Source organism: Nelumbo nucifera, chromosome 1 (assembly GCF_055504915.1).
Source record: "Nelumbo nucifera cultivar China Antique chromosome 1, China Antique-T2T, whole genome shotgun sequence".
Lineage (NCBI taxonomy): Eukaryota > Viridiplantae > Streptophyta > Magnoliopsida > Proteales > Nelumbonaceae > Nelumbo > Nelumbo nucifera.
This window is the reverse complement of record NC_142649.1, coordinates 131,959,665-131,979,128: the sequence shown is the minus strand read 5'-3', so window position 1 is coordinate 131,979,128 and position 19,464 is coordinate 131,959,665. Positions and strand designations below refer to the sequence as shown.

At 38.2% G+C, this 19,464-nt stretch overlaps 1 protein-coding gene across 3 annotated transcripts in view; it reads right to left on the bottom strand.

Annotated features, from left to right (window-relative positions):
• Positions 1-6,659: 6,659 nt before the first annotated feature.
• The window catches only part of DEG15 (protease-like protein), a 44,241-nt gene continuing 31,436 nt past the window's right edge, over positions 6,660-19,464 (bottom strand). For all 3 annotated transcript variants that reach the window (XM_010274086.3, XM_088894264.1, XM_088894266.1), the window contains 9 exons: positions 18,271-18,417; positions 15,769-15,891; positions 15,491-15,594; positions 9,394-9,479; positions 9,213-9,307; positions 8,405-9,125; positions 8,079-8,301; positions 7,293-7,384; positions 6,660-7,196 (listed from right to left, as the gene is read on the bottom strand). In XM_010274086.3, coding sequence (XP_010272388.1) covers positions 6,931-7,196; positions 7,293-7,384; positions 8,079-8,301; positions 8,405-9,125; positions 9,213-9,307; positions 9,394-9,479; positions 15,491-15,594; positions 15,769-15,891; positions 18,271-18,417 — 1,857 coding nt within the window. In that variant the 3' untranslated portion in view covers positions 6,660-6,930. The remainder of the gene's footprint in view (positions 7,197-7,292; positions 7,385-8,078; positions 8,302-8,404; positions 9,126-9,212; positions 9,308-9,393; positions 9,480-15,490; positions 15,595-15,768; positions 15,892-18,270; positions 18,418-19,464) is intronic.

The window sequence follows — 19,464 nt, the reverse complement described above, 5'->3', positions numbered from 1 at the left end:
TAATCTATCCAATGACAAACCTTAATCTGAAAGATTTGTTAATTCCTAAAATAACTATTTCTATTAATTGCACAAATCCAATTAAAACACTGATGATATTTCTCTGAAATGTCAATAGAATGTTGAAATGAAACTTACATGGGATCTCCATGAACAGAGCTGCAATGTCCTTGGAAGACCCAAACTTTCTAATGGAAGTATTCTTTAGAATAAAAATAATTTGTATCAAATGTCAAATTAAGATGACAGTAAATACCAAAGCTAGGTTCTGTCATCGTTAATAAGAAATAGCTAATTTAGGAAATTATAAAGGGACTCTTAAAAAATGGAATTTCACTAAAACTTGCATCCTGTAACTATAGAAATTTTATTATCATTCTCACCATTCAGAACCAAATTTGGTACTAACAATGACACAACTCATTATGGTCATTTTACAAATAATGATGTACCTAAGGACATGTTAGGATATCAATGCAACTTTCTGGAATATATTCCAGTTGATTCCAAGGTTGGCATTCTCAAAAACTCCGAACCATATAAGTACAAGACTCTTGTACAAGGTTCCAGATATGGAATTCACACTCAACACTTAAGTTTTAGATTGGACAAGACTGATTTTGATTGCAACATTTTTTTCCTGTTTCAGACTTGCTTGAATTCCAATAATCCCACATTAAATCAGCAAAACGCAGAAAATAAAGAGAGTGCAAATGCTGAAATACAGAGTATGTATAAATTATATATTAAAGAAATGAAGAAAATGATGATAATGCTTTTCCTTTTCCAATTTATAAATTATCTACCTTAGAAATCATATTTTAAGAGAATGCAAATGCTTAAATGTAGAGTATGTGACCTTTTTTTTATTGAATTATAGTTTAAGCATATATATTGTGATGATTAATGATTCACATTCCTACAACCATCATCATGTTGTCCAATAGATGTTTGAGCATCATAATTAACACATTTTATAGTGTACTATGAAATATGTATAGAGGAAAATGATGGGATAAAAGATTAATATGGGTTGAATAATTCACAGTGATAAAATTAGATACATGATTCGTAATATTTACAAGATCGCATAGCCTCTTTATTTAAATTTATATGTTCATGTCTTTATTCTGATTTATGACAAGGTTTTCATATTGTTTATTGTGTAGAAATGGAAACAACTCCACGCAAGGTCTTATTATGTTATTGCACTTTTGAGAATACTATAATTGGGGTTCGTGTTGATAGCCAAACAGATTTTAATGAATTTGTTGATGAAGTGTGTGGTGATTTGAAGGTTCATGCTAATAGCGTGAGCTTACATTATACAACACATTTCAACAAAACATGCTTCTTGCCACTTGGTAAAACTTTACTAGGATATAATTAAAATGAAAATTTGAAATATAAAGGCATGCAAAAGCCATAGAAAAGAAGCAATATCTCGTGACAATAAAAGAATATTTTGGTTTGTTTTATGGACTATGATAGAGGTTTAGAGAAAAGATGATAAGATTTTGTCATTCGGTTCTACAGGTATTAGTATGGGATCTGTGATATCAAAGTTGGGCTTTTGGAATTCTTTATGGATTATCACCATCCTAATGTATTCTTTTTCCTAATGAAATTTATCTTATTCTTCAACAAAAAAAAAAACAAATTTTAATGGCCCGTTGGCAAATAAGGTGCCAAATGTGCCAACCTGGTAACCATCACCTAACTTGATAAAAATTTACCAAGATGAAGTTAAAATGACAATTTTTAATATAAAGACATCCGAAAGCCATTAGAAACAACCAATATCATTTGACAATAAAATAATACATTGGTTTGTATTATCGGACTGTGATAGAAGTTGTTTGGAGAAAAGATTATCAGATTTTTCCATTCGGTTCTAGGGGTATTAGTATGGGACCAGTGGGATGATTGTGGGGCTCTTGGGTTTATTTCCTTTTTGGGTGATGCTTTATCACCTTCCTAAGATATTCTATTTTCAAATGAATTTTATCTTATTTTTCAAAAAAATGATATCTTAATGGCCCATTGGCAGAGACGGGGCCAAATGTGCCAACCTGGTAAGCATCATCTAACTTGGTAAAACTTTACCAGGATAGAATTAAAATGACAATTTGAAATATAAAGGCATGCAAAAGCCATAGAAAAGAAGCAATATCATGTGACAATAAAAGAATATTTCAGTTTATTTTTTGGGCTGTGATAGAGGTTGTTTAGAGAAAAGATGATAAGATTTTGCCTTTCGGTTCTACGGGTATTAGTATGGGATCTGTGAGATTAATGTTGGGCTTTTAGAATTATTACCTCTTTGGGTGATGGCTTATCACCGTCCTAATATTTTTTTTTCCTAATGAATTTTATCTTTTTCTTCAACAAAAAAAAATCTTAATGGCCCCTTGGCAAATATGGTGCCAAATGTGCCAACCTGTTAACCATCTACTAACTTGGTAAAAATTTACCAAGATGGAGTTAAAATGACAATTTTTAATATAAAGACATCCGAAAGCCATTGCAAACAACCAATATCATTTGACAATAAAATAATACCTTGGTTTGTATTATTAGACTGTGATAGTGGTTGTTTGGAGAAAAGATTATCAGATTTTGTCATTCGGTTTAGGGGTATTAGTATGGGACCAGTGGGATCAAAGTTGGGCGATGCCTTATCACCTTGTTAATGTGTTCTTTTTCTTAATGAATTTTATCTTATTCTTCAAAATAAATCTTAATGGCCCCTTGGCAAATGTAGGGCAAAATGTGCCAACTTAGTAAGCATCATCTAACTTGGTAAAAAATTACCAAGATGCAATTAAAATGACAATTTTTAACATAAGGAGCTGCAAAATCCATTGCAAACAAGCAATATTAGTTGGCAATAAAGGACTATCTCAGTTTGTTTTATTAGACTGTGATAAAGGTTATTTGGAGAAAAGATTATAACATTTTGTCATTCGGTTCTACTAGTATTAGTATGAGATCTGTGAGATCAAAGTTGGGCTCTTGTGTTTATCTCCACTTTTGGTGATGCTTTATCACCTTCCTAATGTATTCTTTTTCCAAATGAATTTTATCTTATTTTTCAAAAAAAAAAATATCTTAATGGCCCATTGGCAGATATGGGCCAAATGTGCTAACCCAGTAACCATCATCTAGGATATTATTTCATTTACTTTGTAGAAAATCTAGCTCCAAGAAATGATTGAACTTAAGAGTTGCTGCTTAGTCCAAGCCATTGAATATATTTGTATGAGGGGACCATTGGCGGTGCAATGATAATGTCCTGGAATGCCAAACAAGAGAATGTTGGCTTCAGTCTTGTCCAAAACTGCCAAAGCTTAGGACTTAATTCTGGAATGCCAATCATTGGGATCATTGTAAGGTAAAGTCCTTTTATTGGATGGTTGGATAAGAACTTATGTCTGGAATACGAAAACCAGGATTCAATTCAGTGTAATATACACTGCAGTACTCTCCCTTATTTAGTTCTCTGTATCCCATGGGGATGGTAAGGTTTGGGTTGAGGAGATTCTTAACATTGGTATTTCATCAGTCACATATCTCAATTTTCTGGATTTTCATGTTAATGTGTCTTCAATCTCAATCTGTAACTTATCTTCATTTGCCTCACACTCTTTGGTTGTGGTTTTGAAATGACAATAGGTTATGAATGGTGTGATTTGTTTGTTTTTTTTTTCCACTGATTTGCTTTGTTCCACAGTTACTGCCTATTTGTTATAAATTTATTTTTATCATAAATTTCTTTTCCTCTATTCAAAACATGTTTGTTTGCTTTATTCCATGCTTATTGTTGTCAATTTGTTGTCATTCATTTTAATTACTATTTTAATTTTAGCCAGAATTACTATTTTAATTCTCACCTTAGGTAAACAAATTCAGGTTTCTTTGATTTGAGGACATTCAACTTACAAATTAGTGTTTCTCATTAACTCAATTTGGCTCTTTATAAGAAGAATTTGAATAGCATGCTGAGAAGGCAAACACCCTCCTAGACTCTACAACAAAACAATATGTGATTATTAATGTTTGATATGAGTGATTATCACTAAACTATCATCTTAATTTTGGAGAGACATTTTCATAACCAAAGTAAATTGACCTTCCATAGAAGAAATTTTACAAACACACACTTGCTTGATCTTATTTTCCATGTGTAAACTAATGTACACTCGTTCTCCAATGCACATTCAACAGGAATGAATCAGCATCAAACACAACTTAACAAAAATTTGTATATAAAAACGGCAATCTATTTACTGTGATAGAAATTCAAAGAGAACCAAAAATCAAATTTATTTGAAAGGACTTTTTGATTGACTATAACAAATTAAACTATCATACAAAGAAATTGTCAAATACCTGTTAGTGGCACAAATGTTCAAAATGATAACTTCCTCCGGTTAGGGAAGGCCTCAATGTATTGGCCAAAACTTTAGTCTAATGGATAAGGCAAACAAAATGATGGAGCAGTGACAAATGTTGCGCAAGAAACAAAAACGGTTAAGATGGGCCTTCACCTGGTATATATTGAGATAGGAATAGAAGTGAAAAAAGCAACAATGCTACCTGAAAATTTGCAGGTAAAGGGACAACGAGACAGAGGGAGAGTAGGAGAGCGATAGATGGGGAGGGAGACCGGGAGAGAGAGAGAGAATGGGGGCGAGACAGAGGGAGAACGGGAGAGAGTTATAGAGTGAGAACGAGGAGGGAGACCAGGAGAGAGGGAGAGGGAGACAGAGGGAGAATGAGAGAAAGTGATAGCGAGAGGGAGGGAAAGCAGGAGAGAGGGAGAGAGACTGATAGAGGGAGAGGGTGAGGGCACAACAAAGGGAGAGCAGGACTGAGGGGGGCGAGGGAGGAGAAAATGAGAGTGTGAAAAAGGGATAGTGAGAACAGGAGAAAGTGGGGGCGATAGAGGGAGAGGGACAACGAGATAGAGGGAGAGCAGGAGAGCGATAGAGGGGAAGGGAACCGGGAGAGAGAGAGAGAGAGAGAATGGGGGCAAGATAGAGGGAGAACAGGAGAAAGTGATAGCGAGAGGGAGGGAGAGCAGGAGAGAGGGAGAGAGAGAGAACGGTAGAAAGCGAGAGCGAGAGAGACTGATAGAGGGAGAGGGTGAGGACGCAACAAAGGGATAGCGAGAACGGAAGAAAGTGAGAGCAAGAGAGACTGAGAATTGGAGACAGGGGGAGCGAAGGAGGAGAAAATGAGAGTGAGAACGAGGGGCGCCACTGGAGAGGAGAACTTGCAGTTGCAAGGAAGCAGCCGAAGAGAAGAGAGCTGAGACTGTGAGAACAACGAAAGATAGTGAGAGAGGAGGGAGAGCAGCCGAAGTTCAGTCGTCGAGGGAAAAGTTGTAGTCGAAGAGAAGAGAGTTGAGAGTGTGAGAGAACGAAAGAGAGAGAATAGGGAGGGCGGGAGAGAACAATGGCCGTGGGCCCTAATAGGATCATTTTAGTCTTTGCAATTTAAGGGTAAATTTCAAAATAAATATTATTGTAACATGTAATCCGAATTGGATTGCCACCTCACAGGAAAAGCATAGGTAGAAGTGTGACGCTTACATGGCGTGAGAGTCAGTCTTATAATTTCAAAAGTTGAATTCGATAGTCATTGTAAATTCTGTATGGGCTGGCCTGGTGTTCAGATTTCTGCAATGGGCCTGTTTGTACTTTTCCCTTTTTCTTTCCTATTTCCGTACTTTCTATATCCACTCAGTCACAGGTCTCTAAGGAAAGTCCCTTCCCGAGGAACCAAGTAAAGGTTCGGCATTAAAAAACAAAAATAACACTGAATGCAGCTGCAGCAGCAGCAGCAGCAGCGTGGAGAATCATATTTTAGCTTTGTTTGGGAACCAATATCGAATCCAATCAACAAGAATGGCACTATGGAACTTGAAAGCATCTCTCGGCTATTGGAAACAGTTTTGGTGTACGTTTGAAACGGTTTGATCTTTGATGCCCCCAAAGTTGATCGTTATTGCAACCCATGTTGGAACTTGGGAGTTGGAGGTCTATATTTGATCAAGGATCTCGTTACTAGTTAGTCCGTTCTGGCTGCTGGGTCTAAGATATCAATCCAACAATAGGCGTCAAGATACATAAATAAACTGAACAGTGAACACTGTGAATCTGATTGCAAGCCTTCAGGTTTCTGGACGCACGTCATTAATTGAAGTTAACCAAAATAACTAATTACCTTTATTCATATGGACAATATAGGTGGGTAGCCCACAGGCCATAGTGATGGTAGTTAACCCTTAACCATAACCCAAGGAAGGTCCAGTTCCAGATCAAGGTCCAGGCCTACCAAAGGTACCTCGGAGTCACTGTCATGGGCAAACCAGAAAGTTGCCCATGCCCAGGTCACAGATTCGGCACTTCAACTGGGTGGTTCACCCGATTGTGCAGTTATTAGTCAACAACTCAACACTGCCAAAATAAGAGCAGGGCTCAAGTAGCTGCCCAGGTCAGTTGCTACTGGTTCGACAATCCGGGTCAGGAATGGTCTGAGAACATCGATGATGACTTTGATTTCTACCCATGAAATTTGGCTACTTTGAAGTTGTACCACCATGTATATTGCCATGTTCCCATACCCAAAATAAATAACAGAAGAAATAAGTAGAGAAACAATCTAATACATATCAACTTGCATTTTGTTTTTATTTTTCTTCTTGATAAATATCAAAAGTTACAACAAATTTTATCTCCATTAAACACCAAGTTCCCTAGTAATGATCACTTTGGTTGTAGAAGAGTTCAGTTCAGAGAGAATGAAGCCTGTCATGGTATAAGCTGGGTGGTAGAGCTCGGTCCCTGGTATCAAGTGCCCTCTGCGGTTCCCAGTTCCCAGTAAGCACGAGATTTGGCTTGATTATAGGAGATTTCTGTAGGGTCATAATTTGCTAGGAAGAAGCTTATTAGAAACCTTTTCTACTCTGACAAGCTTATTCGGCCTTGGAAAAGCCTCGGTGCGTTGTTCAGCAAGAAACTTGGCAAAACGAGAACCCTTTCCTCCCTTGTTCTCTGGTGGCTGAAATTCTGGCAGATGAGGAAATTGGGGCCTCACCTTGGGAGAGAGAGGTGGCATCAATGCCCATACAGCAGAAAGATTTTCGTTTGGTTTATCCAGATTCTCTAAGATTGATAAATCCTGCATGTCTGGAAGATTTTGATTTGGTTTACCCAGATTCGCTGTAAGATTTATCATTAACCATAATAATGTTAAGGCAATGTATGTTGGGGGGAAGAACTGACCCTTTGAGAACTTGAAGATGGGCTCAAGAGCTGCACATGGTATGCTGAAGTTTAGGTGGGGTATGACTGTTCCTCCACTGTGCCTTGCATTGCTGCACCAAAGAAAATAACTCATTGGTTATGGAGGTTGAGTTGGAAAATGCAGAATATATTAAAATATAGGAATACCTTTGAAATTTTGACAAGATAAGGATCAAGTTCATTCAGAGAATATTTCTGAAAACAGAATGCCAAAATGCATTACATCATCTAAGCAATAAAATCTTTTTGTGTCAAGGCAGGTGCAAAAAATGTCTATGCTAGTTTCTAACTCTAATGTGATAAAATGGAACCATTATGTATATGGTAACCAAGAATAGAGTATAATTGGCTTGTAACATTTGCAGATGCCAACTTGTTAATTTGGTCAAGTCCATGGAGCTTAATACCATAAACCTGGGTTCAAAACTGTCTCCACCTTCAACCAACCGATAACCAACCTACTTGTCAAACAAAACACACACACAAAAAAAAGATGAACACACAAAGAGGTAAAACAAAAAAATGGAAACATTTATGACAATTTCAAGTAAGTGAATTCTCCCAAGATGAAAATAATTTATTTACTTTTACAGGGATTTTAGTTGCTGGCTCCAGTGACACCTTTTTCAGGACTGCCATATTTTATTTGGGACTTAAACCTCAACAGGCAACTACAAAATATGAACATGACAATTGACAACTAACATGATTTATTAATTTTCACAAGACAATGTTTGCTGTCAAATGATTGTTGCTCAGCAGTACCTTGTTACAAGTCCAATCATATGACCATCTGAATTGACAACAGCACCACCACTACCACCAGGATGCACAGAGGCAGTAGTTTCAAGCATAACTGGTACCTCTTTTGGTGCATTATGGTGCATTGTTGCTATGCTGTTTGGTAGATTTGATTCACAGGAATGGAGAGGAATCTCTGCTTTGACAACCCGTGCAACTACACCAGAGCAAACAGATGGATAGATGTCTGAGACAAAAGAAGGAAGAAATAGTAAGCAACTCAGAAGAAATCTTCAGATTTATTTGATTTGTAAAATAGAACATAAATGAAAGGTCTGCAAGTTCCTTACCACACCGTGGTCCAAAGAGTCCATGTCCAATAACATGTGCTTCTGATCCTGGAGATGGGCATGTAAAGTCTGGAACCATAGGGCATAGTTGAGTTGGAACAGACTCCAGCTGCAGCAAGGCAATGTCTAAGGGTCCTTTAGAAACATACACTACCCTAGCATCACACCACATCCATGTGTCCATATGATCCAGGCGGGCACGTATTCTTCTATACCTCTTGTAAATTGAACTCAACTTATATTCACTATACTTGTCACCCACAGAAGCATCTGAAATCTTCACTGTCTCCAGCCCATCACAATTTTCATGCCAAGTAGCCATCGATCTGTTAGAGGACATAAGCAGTGCTGCTGATGGGTTTCCATCTTTATGACCCCTAACAGATCTTTTAGCAAATCTCCATGGCTCCAAAAGATGAGCATTTGTGAGTATCAGTCCATGATTGTTTAGCAAGACACCTGACGCCCAAGCCCCATCATCTATGGTAATAAGAGCAATAGAAGGCATCGCCTTCTCAACTGGCACTGGTGGAGAGCAATGAGAATACCGATGTTCATAAATAGGGTTAAAAAATCCACTGGTGTCACAACTGTTAGTTGAACATCCCTTCCCCACAACATCTCCATCTTCCTTGTAATGTATAATCCCCTTCATCTTTTGAGGTTGATTTGGCAGTGAGTCACTCATAGCAGTAACCACAGCTTCCCATGGAATCACCAGCTGTTATCCAGAGCTAGAGTGTGCATAATATGTTAACAATGAGAAAAAGAAGATTAAACAAGGAGAGAGACAAATGCTTCCAGTTACCTGAATTTCCGCACTACCAGCTCTTTGTCTCAAGGGTCTTGTTAGGATACCTATAAGATTTGCATGTTCACCAAAAACAGGAGCACCTTCCATTCCTGCACATGGAATAATCAAAATGGTACAAGAATATAGTTGCAAGAAAGGAATTTAATGGTGATGCAACTAAAAAAAATAATCTTACCAGGAAGGCACCGAATGTCAGCCATCAGCAATGAGCTATTATATGTATTGGGTGGATAGCAGTTTGCAACAGATCCTGCAGATATGCTGATTCAAGGACAAAAAAGGGATCAATTACCAAGAATCAATGGTCAGAGAATAAAAGGTCAGATACAGAATGATAAAAGGAAAGCCCCTGAATAAAGTTAAGGCTGTAAAGTCTTGATGAGACATCAGACCAAGATTCAAGATTGTCGATAAATTAAATACTACTCCGTGAAGCATATCAGCAAGTCTATTCTATTCCAAAATAATTCAGAACTTTAAAACTTGGAACCATATCTGGAGGTTAATGTTGGACACACTGGATGGACTGATTTCAGAAGAACATGTATATTAGAGTGGTATCTCAGTTTGTTCCTATCATCCTATGCTGCACAAACCCCACATTCCACAATGGAAGGCAATAATGGCCCTACCCAACAAAAAACCCAATGCTGTTACCCAATTAGGCATCCTGACACACAAATACTCCACTCATGAATAGTCCATGAGTATGAGATTCCCTTCAAAGAGCAGAGTACATGGGTAAGAACTAGAAGTAGAGGCACCTTTACGAATGCATGATTCATATTGGTTTCATAATTCCAAAGGGAATATTGTTCATGTAATTTGAATTCACTATTTCCAAACTGAAACCAAGCTGTTTTCTGGGTACAAAAAGAAGAGGAGAAGAAGCAGAGAAAGGAAGAGAGAGGAAGAAGAGAAGAGATGAAGAGAGCAACAGAAATTGGAGAGGCAAAAAGTTCTGCTGGCGGTGCCAGCTTTTTCTTATATATTAGGGCAACACACTAATTACATAATAAAGAGTAAAAGGACCACAGTACCCCTATGACCCATAATACATTAAAAAAAAAAAAAACTGTTTTAACACTCCCCCTCAAGTTGGGACATAGATGTCAATCATGCCCAACTTGTCACACAAGTTATTGTGCCACAGATGATGAAGGCCCTTTGTGAAGATATATGCAAGTTGTTCTTCAAAGCTAACAGATGGAGTACACACTTCTCCACTTATGATTTTCTCCCTGATGAAATGCTTGTCAACCTCAATATGTTTAGTTATATCATGGAGAATAGGATTGGCTGGAATGTCAATAGCAGCCTTATTGTCACAACAAAGTGACATGGGATTATCTTCACCTAACAAGCTTTTTATCCACAAAGCCTCAGCAACTCCATGGGACATAGCTCTATACTCCACTTCCACAATGGACCTAGCCACCACATTTTGTTTTTTGCTTCTCCATGTGACTAAGTTTCCTCTTACAAAAGTGCAATATCCACTTGTAGACTTTCTGTTATCTACTGCCCTTCCCAGTCAGCATCTGTGTACACCTCAACTTTTAAATGCTCGTGTTTCTGGAACAACAAACCAGCACCTAGGAACTTTTTTAGGTATCTAAGAATCCTCTCAGCAGCCTCAAGATGTATAGTTTTGGGATTATGCATAAATTGACTGAAAACACTCACAACATAAGCAATGTCGAGTCTGGTCATGGACAAATATAAGAACCTGCCAACAAGTCTTTGGAATTGCTTTACATCTTTTATAGGTTCTCCTTGACTGTCACCCAACCTGTGATTTTGATCAATAGGTGAATCAACTGGCTTCACTCCTAACTTCCCAATGTCCTCCAATAGATCAAGAACATATTTCCTTTGAGAGATGAATATTCCCCTTTTGGAACGAGCAATTTCAATTCCAAGGAAATAGTGCAAGGGACCTAGATCTTTCACCTCAAATCGTGTGGCTAAGAACTCTTTCAATTTTTGTATTTCTACTGTCCAGTCACCAGTAACTACTATGTCATCAATATACACAATCAGGGCTACAATTTTTCCTTCACCTTTCTTCACAAACAATGGGTGGTCTAACTGACATTGTTTAAACCCCATTTGTTGAACCGCTAAATGAAACTTGCTAAAACAAGCCCACGGTGGTTTGACTGCTTTATCCCATACAAAGATTTCTTCAACCTGCATACCTTCTGCTCACTACCTTTTGCACAAAAGCATGGGGGTTGAATCATGCATACTTCTTCTAAATCACCATTCAGGAAAGCATTTTTTATGTTTAGTTTATGAAGGTCCCAATCAAAATTAGCCGCCAAAGATAGAAGGACTTTAATGGAATTCATCTTGGCAATAGGCGCAAAAGTCTCTGCATAGTCCACATCGTATACTTGAGTAAACCCTTTTGCTACCAATCTAGCCTTGTACCTTTCAACTGTACCATCAGCCCTATGTTTGGAAACCCACTTACACCCCACTGGTTCTTTTCCTCTAGGAAGATCTACCAACTCCCAAGTGCCATTTTTATGTAAGGCACCAATTTCTTCCTTCATTGCATCTGTCCATTCAGGTATAGATAAGGCTTCTGCCACATTCTTAGGGATAGAAACACTGTCAATGGAGGTAAGAAAGCACGAAAGGAGGGTGAAACATGACCATAGGAAACAAAATGGGAGATAGGATTTTTAGTAGTACAAGATCTAACACCTTTTCTCTTAGCAATAGGAACATCCAAATTATTAATAGAAGAATCATCAACATCGATAGGATCAAACATATCAATAGGAACGGAATACCTGAGTGAGGAAGATCTGCCTCTGGAGAGTTTGATGGTATTGGTGGCATAGCTTCAGGTTTTTCTATAGTTGTTGAACTTTGTTGGCCCTTATTATGGAGGAAGAAGACACGGAATGAAGGAGGATCAGGAAAAGGAGGGAGCTGAACTTGTGCTTGAGCACGTTTCTCCTCCACCCTACTCTCCCCCTAAGGAGAAACAGGGAAAAAAGGAATGCTCTCAAAAAAAGAGGCATCCATGGAAAACATAATACTTATGAGAAACCGGATCAAAGCACCGATAGTCCTTTTGAGAGGAAGGATAGACCAAGAAGACACATGGGATAGCACGGGGGTCAAATTTACCACGAGTAGGAGACAAATTATGGACAAAGCGTCGACAACCAAAAACACGCATAGGAATGGAGAACCAAGGAGCCTTGGGAAACAACAACTGATGTGGAGCCTTGTACCCTAACATCCGAGATGGCATACAGTTGATAATATATGCAACACATTAGAGAGAGTGAGGCCAAATGGAAGAGAGATGGTTCCTTGACCAACAATGGTAGAGAGGGACCCATTAGCTAGTCTCACCTTGTCTCTCCCAGAGAGGAGGTTATATGTTTGAAACAAATTGGACTTGTCATGTGGTTTGAGGCTCCAGAGTCAATGATCCAAGGAGACTCAGATGAGTGAGATGACACATGCAAATGAGGTAGATGGTGTAGGACCCGAGTCCATCTGACGAAGTGTCCTACCATACAGTTCCAAATGATCATAGAAGGAATTGATAATCTCTTCCTTCGGATCAAAAACAATAAGGCGATCCTGAAGTACAATGGGGGATGAAGTCTCTTGAGTTGCCACATTTGCTGAATTGTACTTCTTTTGGCTTTGCTGGATTGGCTTCTTATTTTGATCAGTTGATTTTTTGCTCAACTCTAGAGCCCACTTCGGCTTCCCATGAAGACTCCAACAGGTCTCTCTAGTGTGCCTAGGCCACTAACAGTGAGTACACCACAGTTTATCCTTATCCTCCACCCTTTTTTGGGAATCACCCTTCTTAAAAAGGTTGTCGCCATTCACATTAGTACCACCCCTAGCTATCAAAGCAACTGGCTCCCCCTCAGAACTATTCATCACATTTCTTCTACTTTCTTCTAACTGCACTAAAGCATAAACTTCTTAGACTGAAGGGAGGTCTTTACTTCCAAGGATTTGAACACTAATAGATTCATACATAGGGTTCAGTCCCAATAGAAAAGCAAACACCCTCTGTTGGGAGACTAGAGTCTTGTAGGCTTTGACATCATCTTCACATTTCCAATTCATATTCTAGTAGTGATCCAGCTCAATCCAAATTGAAGTCAGATCTGAGTAGTATATGGAAAGACTTCTTTCCCCTTGCTTACATGTAGTAGACGCAACTTACAGTTGATATATTTTCGCATAGTGTCTCTGTTCTGAATATGTTGTTTTTGCTTGTTCCCAAATTTCAACAACAGTCTCAGCCCACATAAAATTTCTCCTTACTTGTGGGAGCATAGATACAAGTAACCACGGCATTACCACACTATTTTCTTGGTTCCATTTGTCGTGTTCAGCATTCCCAGATCTTGGTTCTTTAATTTTCCCATTGATATACCCTCTTTTTCCCCTTGCTGTAATGTAAAGCTTAATTCCTCTCAACCACTCCAAATAATTGAGGCCATCTAATGGAACAACAGCCATGGGGAAGGGCAAGTCAACACTCCCACCTAGTTCACTATGGCTGGAAGACATACCCGAGGTGGCTGTCTCCTCAGAGGTCATGGAAAAAAAAAATAGCTGGAAAACACTTCCAACTACAGACCAGATGTCTCAAACACACAAATATAGGTTCTGGTATAGGATAGCACTGAGGAAAACCTTTATCAGAAAAGATTCACACATTTGACAGCAATCCAACACCAATATGGCCAGAAAAGAAAAAAAAAAAAGTGCAGCCACAGTGCTAGGTTATTCACCAAATCGACGCAGTACAAAGGAACAAGTCCTTCAATCACAATCATTCATTCAAAAAAAAGGTCACACAATGACCACAGCCACCAAACAGGACTTACCTCTGCTGTTGCAGTCATCACCAATCATTCTTGACCAGTAAACATCACCCATCTGGGTACAGGAAGGATCACACAATCCAAACAGGTGTCAAACACCACTAAAAAACTTCACAGCATTCTGTCACCACGAGCAAACAGCTCTGTCTTGGCACACCGCTAAGAGAAAAAAAAAACAAAAAGAGGTAGAAATTCCTTTCAGATTAGTCTAGTGTGATTTTTCCTTTGAACAATCTAGAAAACCAGCAATGGAGGAAGAAAAACAAGGTTCGATCTGTCTTCAGGCCCACAGAACCTGCTCTGATACCATGTTTTCTGGGTAGAAAAGGAAGAAAAAAGAGGATAAGAAGCAAAGAAAGGAAGAGAGGAAGAAGAGAAGATATGAAGAGAGAAACAAAAATTGGAGAGGCAAAAAGTTCTGCTGGCAGTGCCAGCTTTTTCTTATATATTAGGGCAACACACTAATTACATAATAAAGAGTAAAAGGACCACAGTAGCCCTGCGGTCCATAATACATAAAAAAAATAAAAAAACCTGTTTTAACACAAGCCATAGAAGAAAATCTGAGAAGTGTCTTATCTTCTCTCTTCTTTGTGAAATTCAAAATACTTGGACAAAAATATGAGACTTAATGAGCAATTCCTCCCACAAAGCAAGGTATCAATATTTCTTACAGAAGAGTTTATCTCTGCTAAATGTTCAATAGCAAAACTGACCAATACCACGATGGACTAGTATGTGCTGGCAACCATGATGCTTAAAACGAAACAAGGTGAACATAATAAATAAAAAAGAAGAGAAAGCAAAAACCAAAAGGGAGGGAAAAGGACAACCCCTACAAAAAGCAGAAACAGCACTCCTCAAATGTGCCAAAAGCATTTCCATCAACCAACTAAAGTAAACCTACCCTGATACTATCAACAACACCCACCTAAGACCCCATTCATCAAAAAAATACACCCACCTAAGACCAAATTGTGCCAACAGCAGTCCTCAAATGTGCCAAAAGCATTTCCATCAACCAACTAAAGTAAATAATCCAATACCATTAACAACACCCACTTAAGACTCAACACCCCCCCCCCACCCCAAAGACACCAAAAAGAAGAAGAAAAGCTCCTGAACCTGGGAAACACAGCACAGACTGGATTGCTTCTGTGAGAAGGCAAGACCTAGAAAGTCTACCCACCAACCAGACATGCACCCAAAGTTCACTATTACTAGTCATGTCTTAGTGCGCCAATAAAGATTAATTAACCAAACACATCAATAGTTGATATAACTAATGAACACCCAAAATATATACTATATGTTTTATAGAGACAGACAGCTAGGTAATAATTCCTGTCTGGAAGTACTAATCAACATATAAAGACACAACGGCAATACCTATTCAAGAAATGAACCGGTGATAGGATCCCAAAAGGAGAGCCCATTGCCAGAAGAAGATCCCCCCTCTTACTTGGTGGTGATATAACCATATTTGGCAAATCCTGAATAACCAATATCTACCTTGTCATGCTGATGAGCATATAATTGAATCTAAAAGGCATGAAGGAAAATATAGAATAGATAACTAAGCACCAAAAAACAGCAAAATAAATTTGGTAATACCATGTTTATACAGCTAAGAAGATAGTAAACTAAGATAGATAAGAGCATCTTACCTCAGATGTTATTGAGTGAACTCCAAGAAAAGCAATTCTAGTGGCTGAGGTGGCCATACGAGTTGGATTTCTTAATTCTCGCAATCCAAGAGCCTCAAATGAGGATCCAATATCATGCTTGACCTGGATCAGTGAAAATTTGATTTACAGGATACAAGAAACATCAGAGAAGAATTACCATTTTCATAAAAAAACACGCATCCACCATAACTTCCAATATTCATTATATAGATGAAAGCAATGCTGAATCAAGTATACCGAGTTCTATATTTCCAAGTTGCCATGAAGACTGATGTTTTTGTCTTAAGATCCAAGATAGATTACATGTAGCATACCTAACATCTAGTCAAGGAAAGAAAGCTATTAGAATTTGATTGGAGTAATATCATGATTCATGGCATACAGTACATTGATCCTTAATGCATTACCTCATCTCTCAAGGACTCGTTTGATTCATTCAATCTTCAGAACAATATTCAATATAATGAAATCAAATGGTATTAAAGTAAATCAACAATATGACTAGTTACTTGGTTAGTTTATCAACAATATGATTAGATTGCGATGTTAAGTGGTCAAAAAGTTAATACTCGATCTTCAAAACACCTTCAAGAACTGACTGCTTTCTATCTCTTAATCTCTTGTCCCTTTGTTTGTTGTATTTGGAATGGTTCTTTTCCCTTATTGGTTTTAGGTGGAATCCTCCTGCATGCTTGGAAAGGTTGCTTAGCCCTTTTGTGTTGAGGTGCATATCTAGGAAAGGCAGGATTCTATGGAGGTGCACTCGGGCAGCGGTGATTTGGACAGTATGGGGAGAAAGAAACTCAAGAGCTTTTGAGTAGGAGAGGAGCAAGGAGGCATTCATAGAAATCATAACGCTAAGAGTAGCTTTTTGGGTGAAGCTGAAGACCTTGAAGTTATTCTCTGACTTTAAGGTGGAAGATTTCTTTAGGAATTGGGGGCCAATATCTGGGTCCTCCTCTAGGAAACAAAAACCACTTGAAGTTTGGCCTCCCCCAGTGTTTTAAAAGGCATAGGAGGCATATGCCTAGAGGCACCCCCAAAACGCCCTGAGGCATATGTCAAAGGTACTGATACCTCTAAGGCGTACACCTAATACACCTTTTTCATGAGGTGTGCACGAGGTGCATGCCTCGTGCACCCGCACACCTCATACAAAAAGACAAAAAAAAATGAAAGAAAAAAGAAAGGAAAGGAATGGAAAGGAAAAGAAAGGAAAGGGAGGGAAATATAAGGGGAAAGAAAGTGGGTCAGGGGCAAAGCCCCCCAGCCTCTTTTCAGTGCAGGTCAATTTGGTTGTTTTGTGCTAGGGGGTCTTGCTCCACTCCAGCTCGCTAGCTTTGCTCACTCGCCTCAGCTTTGACAACACCCCCCTTTCAGTTAGTGTTATGCATCTTTATTCTTCTTAATATAAAAGATTTTATTAAAAAGAAAGAAAAATAAGATCCTCCTTCTTCTTCCTCCTCATCTCCCTCCTCTTAAGGAGGCTTACACCTCCTTGTGTTCAGGAGGCTTACACCTCTTATGTTCTGAACTACACCTCATGCCTCCAAGTAGTGGAACACCTCGCATCACGCTCTGTGTTTTAAAACATTGGTCTCCCCCAATAGGTGGGTGGTTGAAATTGAACTTTGATGGTAGTAGTCTGGACAATCCAGGTCCTTCAGGAATTTGAGGGGTGATAAGAGACGAGGGTGGTATTAATTTTATATGTGCTTTGTATTCAGGCCCAATTGAGAAAACTGGTTCTGTTAGTGCAGAATTCTTTGCTGCAGTATTTGGGGTAAAGATGGCTAAAGATGAGAATTGGGAGGTTGGTTCTTGAAGGTAATTTGAAGCTGGTAGTGGGGTGGTTCAAGAAAGGTGAAGGGGTGATTTGGAAGCTTAGAAATGAATTTAGGTGCTTCAAATGGCTATCAAAAGATATGACAATTCAAATCAAGTGGGTTAGGATGTCTGTTAATAGTTTGGCAGATAGCTTAGCTAAACAAGGGGTTCAAAGAAAACATATGTACTGGGCTCAATTGTAATATAGTTGGTAATACAGCTGGCTGGGCCTGTTTGTATTGGTTTTGACAGTTTTTTTCACAACTTCTTGTTGTACTCTTTTCTTTTTTTTTAAGTTAATGAATGAATGAATTTCTGTGTTGCTGATAAAAAAAGAGGAAAAAGACATATGAGGAGTCAATTTGGTATTTAGTTAACTTATGCCCTTACCAACCAACAAGTGGCTGTTTCTGAAAATTGGTAAACCAATCTGTCTAGGCCAATTAGTCAATTAGATTGTGGTAATTAGTTCTCATTTTTCCACTTTAAGGGAAGGCTCTCCTCATCTCCAAGTAATTGTTTTCTATTTCACAAGGCTTAAGAAAGTTAGCTCCTTGAATCATGGATCAAAAACTAAAGTAATACAAGCAATGAGACTCTTAAAGATTATGCTGTGAGGATAATTAGCAATCAGTAAACCTAACTGGATCAAACCTGTTTTTGAAGGGCGTCCACAATAGCTTCAGAATCACCATTTGAAAATGCCAAGGACCAACCAACTTCCCATGAATTATTCTCAGGTGAGCCAGTAGGAGCTTCAATTAGTGACTGGAGAGCAAGGGAAGATGCAGGGACACCAATCTATACAAAACACATTTCAATGATTGAGTTATACCTCAATAATTTAAGCCATGCAATGATCTTTTTTCTTGGATAGGTAAAGCATGTTGTTACATATTAATATCGAAAGCATGGAAGGGAAAAGTCCTATTTACATGAAAATACAAATATAAGCACTGTGGCTCATCTGCAGCATATACAACTGAACCTTATAAGACTAAAAATAATAATATATGCCCCCACTCGTTATAGAAGTATGAAAATTTCAAACCATCAATACAGAGCAATATGGCCAGTCTAACAAGTTCAGAAACAACTGGAGAGCATAGCTGGAGATAGATGCATCCATCAAAGAGATATTATAGATTATCAATCACAGCCATACAAATTACAAACACATAAGTGCGATAACCACCAACTCTTCACTTAAAGTAAAAACAGTAATTTTCTAAAACATACAAATACAGTTTTTCCATAACAATCTTGTTGTAATTAGAGTACCAACAACTTGAAAGTTGTATGATTATCAATCATAGCTGGAGATAGATGCATGTTGTAATTAGAGTACCAACAACTTGAAAGTTGTATGATTATCAATCATAGCTGGAGATAGATGCATGTTGTAATTAGAGTACCAACAACTTGAAAGTTGTATGATTATCAATCATAGCTGGAGATAGATGCATCCATCAAAGAGACATTATAGATTATCAATCACAGCCATACAAATTACAAACACATAAGTGCGATAACCACCAACTCTTCACTTAAAGTAAAAACAGTAATTTTCTAAAACATACAAATACAGTTTTTCCATAACAATCTTGTTGTAATTAGAGTACCAACACTACCTGAGCCCTTGATGAGTTGGATTAACATAACCTCTCTACCAATCTTGCTAAGGATTTAGTGGTATTCTCATAATAACCATACCAGAACTTAACACTTGAAAGTTGCTAAATTAAGTTAAGAAATTATTCTTGATAAGAAACATCAAATTTTACAGTTACAGTGGGTCTTCACCAGGGCTTAGCACTTAGTCCTTGTGTATCTATGCTCGTCGTGGAT